The sequence below is a fragment of the Chenopodium album genome, chromosome 4, assembly GCF_948465745.1.
Source record: "Chenopodium album chromosome 4, dcCheAlbu1.1, whole genome shotgun sequence".
NCBI classification, from domain to species: domain Eukaryota; kingdom Viridiplantae; phylum Streptophyta; class Magnoliopsida; order Caryophyllales; family Amaranthaceae; genus Chenopodium; species Chenopodium album.
The window spans coordinates 38,224,483-38,234,068 of record NC_137837.1 but is presented as its reverse complement, the minus strand read 5'-3'; the positions used below and the strand labels follow the sequence as shown (position 1 = coordinate 38,234,068).

The 9,586-nt window shown below is 41.5% G+C and overlaps 1 protein-coding gene across 1 annotated transcript; it reads right to left on the bottom strand.

Moving 5' to 3' along the window:
- Positions 1–3,477: 3,477 nt before the first annotated feature.
- Positions 3,478–5,734, bottom strand: LOC145627857 (uncharacterized). The gene is made up of 6 exons (XM_081680201.1): positions 5,520–5,734; positions 5,249–5,408; positions 4,440–5,135; positions 4,201–4,275; positions 3,867–4,026; positions 3,478–3,782 (listed from the first exon to the last, which is right to left on the bottom strand). Exons 1-6 carry the CDS (start codon positions 5,732–5,734, stop codon positions 3,478–3,480), a joined length of 1,611 nt encoding a protein of 536 aa, XP_081536327.1.
- Between the last annotated feature and the right edge of the window lie 3,852 nt (positions 5,735–9,586).

The following is a 9,586-nucleotide window of genomic DNA, read 5'->3' as shown; positions in this document are numbered from 1 at the left end:
GACTTGATTTGGTATGTGATCGTATCAACCCTAATAAGCCCCTTGGATGGGCAATGATATAATTGACACTTTCTAAAAGCCTCTTGGGTGACAAGTGTATGTGAAGAAACATGTAGACTTATGTACTTGAAGTAACATTAATGAAGAAACAAATTGTTATGTCTAACTAATGTATGCTTGTATTTACTGTTATGTTTGACGCCCTTTGGGGTGGACGAACCCCTTGGGGGCGCGATATATGTTTGGTGCCCCTTTGGGCTGATGAGCCCCTTTGATGGGCGTTGATGTGTCTGAAACCCCTTAGGGCTATTGAGGCCCTTGGATAGGCGATGATGTGTCTGACACCCTGTAGGGTTAGTGAGCCCCTTCTAGATAGGCGATCATGAAAATCTTTGACGCATTTGGCCCACCGAAAATGCGAAAAATGACACTAGCATGGTGAAAATTTCATTTTTATGATTACGGTCTCATTTTTAAGCATGTCTTGGAACGGTACATGCTCAGATCACCCCACAATGAGGCCCTAGGATGGGCGATGATATAATTGACGCTTTCTAAGAGCATCCTGTGACAAAAGTGTCTGTGAAGAAACATGTAGACTTATGTATTTGAAGCAATATTAATGAAGAAACAAATTGTTATGGCTAACTTATGTATACCTTTATTTATTATTATGTTTAACGCCCATTGGGGCAGCCGAGCCTCTTTGGGGGGGCGATATATATTTAGTGCCCCTTCGTGCTAATAAGGCCCTTGGTCGGGCGATGATGTGCCTGACGCCCGTTAGGGCTAATGAGCCCCTTTGATGGGCTATGATGTGCCTAACGCGCCCTTAGGGCTAATGAGACCCTTGGATGGGCAATGATATGTCTCACGCCCCTTAGGTCTAATGAGCCCCTTTTGATGGGTGATGATGTGTCTAACGTCCTATAGGGCTAATTAGCCCCTTTGATTGGCGATGATGTGTCAGATACCCCATAGGGCTAATTAGCCCCTTTGATGGGCGTTGATGTGTTTGACACCCCGTTAGGTTAATGAGCCCCTTCTAGATAGGCGATCATGGCAAACTTTGATGCATTCACCAAAAATGCGAAAATAGGCCTCTAGTATTGTAAAAATGTCATTTTTATTATTACGGCCTCATTTTTACAAATGTCATGGAACGGTACGGGCTCGGATCACCCCATAATGAGCCCCTTTGTTGTCGATAATGTGCCTGACGCCGGTTGGGGATAATGAGCCCCTTGGATGGGCGATAATTTGTCTTACGCCCCTTAGGGCTAATGATCTCCTTGGATGGGCGATGATGTGTCTAACACCCCTTAAGGCTAATGAGCCCCTTGGATGGGCGATGATGTTCCTAACGCCCCTTAAGGCTAATGAGACCCTTGGATGGGCAATGATGTGTCCCAAGCCCCGAGCCCCTTTTGATGGGCGATGATGTGTTTAATGTCCCGTAAGGCTAATTAGCCCCTTTGATTAGCGATGATGTGTCTGACACCCCTTAGGGCTAATGAGCACCTTGGATGGGCAATGATGTGTCTGACACCACGTAGGGTTAATGAGCCCCTTCTAGATAGGCGATCATGGAAAACTTTGATGCATTCATCCCACCAAAAATGCGAAAAAAGGCCTCTAGTATTGTGAAAATGTCATTTTTATTATTACGGTCTCAGTTTTAGGAATGTCATGGAACGGTACGTGCTCGAATCACCCCATAATGAGCCCCTAGGATGGGCGATGATATAATTGAGGCTTTCTTAGAGCCTCCTGGGTGACAAGTTTATGTGAAGAAACATGTAGACTTATGTATTTGAACAAACATTAATGAAGAAACAAATTGTTATGGCTAACTTATGCATACTTGTATTTATTTTTATGTTTGACACCCTTTGGGGCGGCCGAGCCCCTTAGGGGGCGATATATGTTTGGTGTCCCTTCTAGCTAATGAGCCATTTTAATGGGCGATGATGTGCCTGACGCCCATTATGGTTAGTGAGCCCTTTGGATGGGCGATGATGTGTCTCACGCCCCATAGGGCTAATGAACCCCTTTGATGGGCGTTGATGTGTATGAAACCCCTTAGGGCTAATGAGCCCCTTGGATGGGCGATGATGTGCCTAACACCCCTTAGGGCTAATGAGCCCCATGGATGGGCGATGATGTGTACCCCGCCCCTTAGGGTTAATGATCCCCTATGATGGGCGATGATGTGTCTTACACCCCTTAGTGTTCGGGTTGGGTAAGTCCAACTTACCGCGGAAACGACCTCGACCCAAAGAACCACTCGTAATCAATTAACAAGTGGCGAGCTCATGAGAGAGGTTAGGTGAGGACCATTTGGAGGAAGGGAGAAGGGGGGACCAAACTTGCTCCCCACTCCCTCTCAAAAAACTGGCCAATTCATTCCTCAAGCCTCTTCTTACAATGCGCCACATGACACCACACTTGGGCACCAAGGAACGCACCCAAGGTGGGCTGCCATGTGCGGCTACTAGGAGGCCCAACACAAGCGTGCGGGCTGCTAGGCGTTGCTGGCGAGCAAGCCCTGCACGGCTTGTGCGGGCTACTCGTGCACTCGGCCAGCAAGCCGAGCATCAAAGATACGGGCTGCTGGTGAGTGCTGACGCTCCTTACGCGCGTTGGCCAGCGCTGCTAGCATGCGATGCTAGCATTGGTGCAGTGCGCTAGCACGCACCAGACAGCCTAGGCTCGGCTTGGTGCGCATGCTAGCCACCATGCTATACCAAATGCCCTTAGCACTCGGTTTGTTCGGGGCATTCCGATGCTAGGGGTAATTTGGTCTTGTTGATTTATTATTTTTGTGTCTCATCTTTTATTATTTTGATTTGACATCCAACGCTCGGTTTCCACGCTCTAAGCTCGAATTTTCGACGTCTAAATATTTAATTCTCGGTCGACGAATTAATTTCTTCTGAATTAATTCGTCGAGTCGGTTCATATATTTGCTAGGGTGTGACCCGAAGGGTTTAGTCAAGATTAAGCTGTAATATTAATTATACATTTTTTTTTGAAAGGTAAGAAAGTATATTGAACAAAAAACTGTACAAATAATAGTACAATCCTGACAAGCAGGACCTCAAAGCTACACAAGCCTCAGAATAAACAAAGGCAAAGAACCATCCTGGTTTTAAGTTTAGCCTTACCACCTTCTAGGAAGGGTGTAAGACAGGAACAAAAAACCAAAAACCAGGTCAAAGAGATCCCTGGTACCTTCTAGGAAGGGCTCAGGGAAAACCAGACCTGCAGAGACAAAAAAAAAAAACCTACACCCAACACCCCATACAACAAAGATAATCAACAAAACAAACAAGAAAATTAAACGCAAGACTTGAGGTGCTGCAACCATTTACAGTCTTCAATCCTCCAGGTGTGATTAATCATTTGCTGGCTTCTAGTCACCACTTCTTTCCTTACACCTTTAGAAACTAAATCTGGCCTGAGAACAGCCTTATACTAGAGAGCATGATTCCTAGCCATCCAAATATTGTACACAATTGCAGACAAGCAAGCTAGAGCAACTTTCTGCTGAATACAGTTTTTGCCACTTTGCTTCCAGTTCTTCCAATTATTAAGAGAAAGCAGAAGGGAGTTGTGAATTTCAAGCCAGTGAGCAATATCATCAATAATCTTTGCACTATAACTACAAGCAAAGAACAAGTGATTACTAGTCTCAGCATCCTCTCCACAAAGAAGACAGTCACTAGAGTCACAGACCCCAAACTGAACAAGTTTGTTTCTAGTTCTGAGCTTGTCTAAAGCTAAAAGCCAGTTAATAAAGGTGTTCTTGGGAATGTTAAAGTGGTTCTAGATCCAACCAAACCAATTAACTCTTTCCATGTTACCCTGAAGCCACTTATACCCATCTTTGATTCTGTACCTTTTATTTAACCAGCCCTCAGCCTCAAACCCCTGTCTAAGGTCATCTTTAACCTTAAATAACAGCTTCCAGGCCCAACCAGCATCTTTCTTTGGTTTATAACCCCACGAATCCTCATCCTTGATCTAGACAGCATGAACCCATCTAACCCATAGTGAATCAGATTTTTTTGCAATTTTCCAGACATAGCTTCCCAGGGCAGCTTTGTTCTAGTTTCTGCAATGTCTTATACCTAACCCACCAAATTTCTTGGGTCTTCAAACCCAATCCTAGGCAATTGGGGGGGCTTTAGACAAAACAGCATTACCACTCCAAAGAAAGGCTCTACAAAGCTGAGTGATTCTATCCACCACAATCTTTGGCAGGAGAACACACTGAGCCCAATAAGTATGCAGACTCATAAGAACAGAGTTAATAAGGGTAACTCTAGCAGTATAGGACAAGTTCCTACTACTCCGGCATTGCAATCTCATCAACATTTTATCAATGAGACTATCATAATCACTCACAGTCAGTTATTTAGCATTTAGAGGGATACCAAGATACCTAAAAGGCATATCCCAGTAACAAAACCAGAATTCATCAAGATATTGTCCTGAACCTGCTGTTGAACATTCCCAATGTAAATTGTTGTTTTGTCAAGATTAGCTTGAAGCCCTGATCTTGCCTCAAAGGTTTTTAAGGCTCTGATAAGAAGTTTAACAGAAGCAAAGTTACCATAAGAAAAAAGCATCAGATCATCAGCAAAGATCAAATGATTGAGAGCGAAAGGAGCACATCTTTGATGAAATTTGAACTCTTTCATCTTACCAACCTTCCTGAGCAGTCTGGTTAGATACTCCATCACAATGACAAACAGGAGAGGGGACAAAGGATCACCCTGCCTCACACCTTTTTTCCCTTTGAAAAAACCATAGGAGCCACCATTGAGTAACAAAGAGAAAGAAGGAGTGGTTACACACTGCATGATCCAGGAGATGAACTTGGTGGGAAAATTAAGAGCACTCAGCATCTCATGAATGAATCTCCAATTAACAGAATCATAAGCTTTCCTCATATCAACCTTTATAGTACATCTGGGAGGCTTCCTTTTGTTACTATAAGCTTTCAGCATATCCTGACAAATTAGAATATTATCCAAGATAGATCTCCCAGACACAAAAGCTCCTTGACAACCATCAATCAGCTCAGGTAAAACTTCCTTCAATCTTTCACAAATCATTTTAGAGATGATCTTATAGATCACATTACAACAAGAAATTGGCCTAAACTGAGTTACCCTATTAGCATGATCAACTTCAGGGATCAAAGTAAGAGTGGTAGCATTAATTTGCTTAAGAAGCTTACCTGGCTTGAACTGAAAAAGTCCATAGCAGCCTTAGTGATATCAGAACCAGTTAAGCTCCAGGTAGCCTTGAAAAACTTACTGGAAAAACCATCAGGACCAGGAGCTTTATCATCCTCAATGCTCCACAAAGCTCTCTCAACATCTTGCTCACAAAAATCCCTGCAAATATGGATGCCCCGGTCTTCAGAAAGCACTTTCCCTTCAGAAATAACTCCATGATGGATAGTACCATTCATATGAGTCTCAGTACCAAGTAAACCTTAATAATACTGCAGAAAAGCATCACACACCTTCCCTGGACCTGAAATAACCACATTATCCTCATTTACAATAGAGTAAATACTGTTCTGAATTCTTCTCTTCCTGATCATAGCATGGAAGAAAGCTGTGTTCAAATCATCATCCTTAAGCCAATGGACTTTAGCTTTTTGCTTTAAGAAGTTAAATCTATCAGTATGAGTTTTAGTAAACTGAATCCTAGCCATTCTTTCTTGACTAATTAGCTAATCATTACCAGGGTCATTTTGCAACTTTATCTGGATTTCTTCAAGATGTTTCTCAACAATGGCATCATCTACCTCCACACAAGAGAATCTACTCAGCTTAGTTGCTTTTAGAAACTTCTTCACCTCTTTCAATTTCCTCACACATTGGAACATAGGAGTGCCAGAGACCAATTTACCCCAAGCATCCTCAACCCCAGGAAGAAAGTAAGGAGAATCCACCCAGATATTTACAAAACTAAAAGGTTTTTTTAGTAAAATTACCAGAATAAAAAAGATTTATCACACAAGGACTATGATCCAATAACCCCTCAGGGAAAAAAGTAGCTTGCATATCAGCAAATTTCAGCATCCACTCATTATTAACAATAACTCTGTCAATCTTTGAGCAAACCCTATCCTTACCCTCCTGTTTATTATTCCAAGTATAAAACATACCTCCTGTTGCCCAGTCAGTGAGACCAGCATGCCTAAGACAAGATCTAAAAGGCTCAACCTCAGCTAAGGTCACATTGCTCCCTATTCTGTCATTTAAGTTCAGCACATTGTTAAAGTCACCTTGTAAAATCCAAGGGCTTGTAATCTTATTGCTGAGTTCACCAATCTGATCCCAAAGCTGAGTTCTAGCACTAGCAGTATTCAGACCATACACCATAGTGCAATCAAAACACAACCCAGTAGCTTTGTGGGTTATGGAAATATGAATCAACTAGACTTCACATCTAACCACATTCATATCAAAGAACTGAGATAACCAAACCACCCAAATTCTATCCCCTTTATGATAAGGGTAGTTAGCACATACGGACCAATCATTACCAAGTCTACTAAAAACATCACCAAACTTCCCAACCTTCACCTTTGTTTCAAGAAGTCCAAATAAACCCACTCCATGATGTCTAATAAACCAAAGAACATCACAGAGCTTGCTAGCTTTATTTAGACCTCTTATATTCCAAAAACCAATCTTATCCATGGCAAGATTGAGAACAATCTCCCTCTTCCAGAACACTGAATCTGTTACCACTGCTGCTGATTAAAATTACCCCTGGTTGCACTAGCTGGGTACTTGACAAACATCATCAGCCTGCAAATCCTCATTCAAGATATTTGTCCTGCTCCCATCACTCTGATTTTGAGAGTCAGATTTTTGAATTGGCTTCCAGACCCTCTGTGACTTTTTCTTTTGTTTATTCAACTTTTTGTTTTTCTCAGCTTGCAGCCCCTTTAATTTCCTAGCTTGGACTTTATGATTAGGACACTTAACATCATCATGTCCAATTCCACCACACACCCTACACACTCTAGGCTTCCATTCATATTTCACTTCTTGCTTGACTGTGTTACCAAGCTCATCAAGGAACTCAATGAGTTTTGGTAACTCAACATTGAACTTGACCTCCACCATAATTCGAGCATACTCCGGTCTCTCCTTAGTTGCAGTTGCCTTATCAGTCTTAATAGGCTTTCCAATCATTGAGGCCAGTTTCAATAGAGCCTTTTGTCCCCAATATTTCAGGTTCAAACCAGGCAACCTTACCCAAATAGGGACTACATCCACTGGTTCATAAGTAAGGTCCATTCCCGCCACCCATTTTTTCATTATTACAGACTTGTTATCAAACCAAACGGGTCCTGAACCCAACACTCTATCCCTTGCATCAACATTTCTGAATCGAACAAGGAAAATCCCATTTGCCATTAGAGAAACCTTGTCTACATCAAATTTGCCCCAAATTCTTCTAGCAAACCCATTTATAATAGGCAATGGTGGTTTGATTCCAATCACATGGCAAACAATTGCAGAGTTCCAGAAATCAATCTCTGGTTGCACATCCTCCAAATTGATTTGAACCTTATCACAATTATCCCTTACAAAGTCATTTCTCCCCTCAAAAAGATCTACCCCCTCATCCCTAGTCCCCTGAAACAAGCTCTCCCTCCAATTCAATATAGCAACAGAATTAGAATTAGGGGATTGAAAAACAGGGGAATGCAAATCGGGGTTTTCAAAAATTGGGGAAAATGCATTCAAATTACTCCTAGAGTTCTCAAGCATCAAAATAGGAGATGGATTATAAAAATTTAGTACACTATCACAGCAAGCAGCAGTACGAAGCTCCTCATCAATGGCGGTTGAAGAAGAACGAATTACTTGAAGCCAATTGTTAAACTCTTGCTTATGTTCACCATAGTCCTCATCAACTACCTCCATCATAGGGCTATGATTCTCCAAAGCTTCATCAAGCCAGCTCTCAACTGAAACGTCCTCAGAAGCAATGCTCTGTTCTTTCCTCTTCGTGTAGTTTCTTGTTTTGGGTCCAGAATTCTGTCTTGCTTTCTGCTTTTTCTTTCATTTAGACCTTGAACTCTTACTTCCTTTCCCCTTCTTCCACTTTGCCATTGAAATCGGGCTGCAAATCGAGGGTCAAATTTGTGGGTTTAAATCGATTTTTCAACTTTCTCTCTATAGTTCTTGAGACTTTCTCTCAATATTAATTATACATTAATATTACTTATCGAAAGCGGCCTCCATCCAGGCATTCCGATCACTTGACCTTGCTGAATATATTAACTTTCTAATAATTCTTAACACGCTATCAGAATAATACACTTGTTCGAAGGACACCATTCCTTTCAATCTCCCACTTGTCCTTCCGGACAAGTGAGCATTTAGTCTATCGCCTTATTCCTATGTCATCCTTATTACGTCCAGAAGTGTTTCTCGATTCCAAGTCCAACTGTAAATAAACAGATGATTTCTAAAATCCATCCGAGCACGGCCATGCATTTTTACAGTCTCGCTCTACGAGAGGCCTTGTATACAACAAGGACATCTTCCCTATTTTAGTAGGGGAACATTCCCATTCTTTTAATGTAGCTCCTCTTACTGAGAGGACTTAGCCGCCCGAGTGTTGCTGTTGTAATCCCCTATTACGGCAGACGTTTGACAACATATAAACGAATTAGTAATCAAACAAGAGAACTCACAATACTCTTGGTCAAGGAAATAGGTTCCGATAGCCATAAGGAGAAGTATGCTTTATGATGATTTTTAATCTCTTAAAGTATTCTCATAGGTCGATCCAGTATGGTTCTAAAACAATACTTGTGTAAATAATTTATGACAATCATGTCCTCGTAGCACAAGAGACAGTGCTATAAATCAAACTACACACTAATCTCAATTGGTCATTAATCGTCCATCATTTAAATGACCTCGATTAGGGACAATTTTCGATTATAATATTCAATGTTCACTCAATAGGTGTTTCCTTATCAAGACTGGTCTTGATACCCTATTTTGAATATTCCAAGAATCGTATGGACTCATTATTTAATCTTAAACCACAATTCAATAGCAAACGGAATAAAATATTGCATGAAATTTATATTACTCATAAACTTGAATGATTTTTCTTAGTGTCTTACATTAAATGTTCAAAATATAACTAAAACCCTAAACAGGGAAATCAAAGCCTTTCTCCTACATGCCTGATTCCCATTGCCTCAATGTGCTTGTTGTGGTTCACTTGATGCAAAGGTTTAGTAAGTGGATCGGCTACGTTGTCATCCGTTCCAACTTTGCAAATTCTGATTTTACCTTCTGAATTCCATTCTCGAATCATGTGAAACCGCCGTTTAACATGTTTGACTTTTTGATGTTCCCTCGGCTCTCTGGCTTGAGCAATAGCTCCATTATTGTCACAATAGAGGGCTATTGGACCCTTTATGGAGGGTACAACATCAAGCTCACCAATGAACTTACGACTCTAAACAACCTCCTTAGCCGCTTCAGCAGCTGCTAAGTACTCGACTTCCGTTATTTAATCT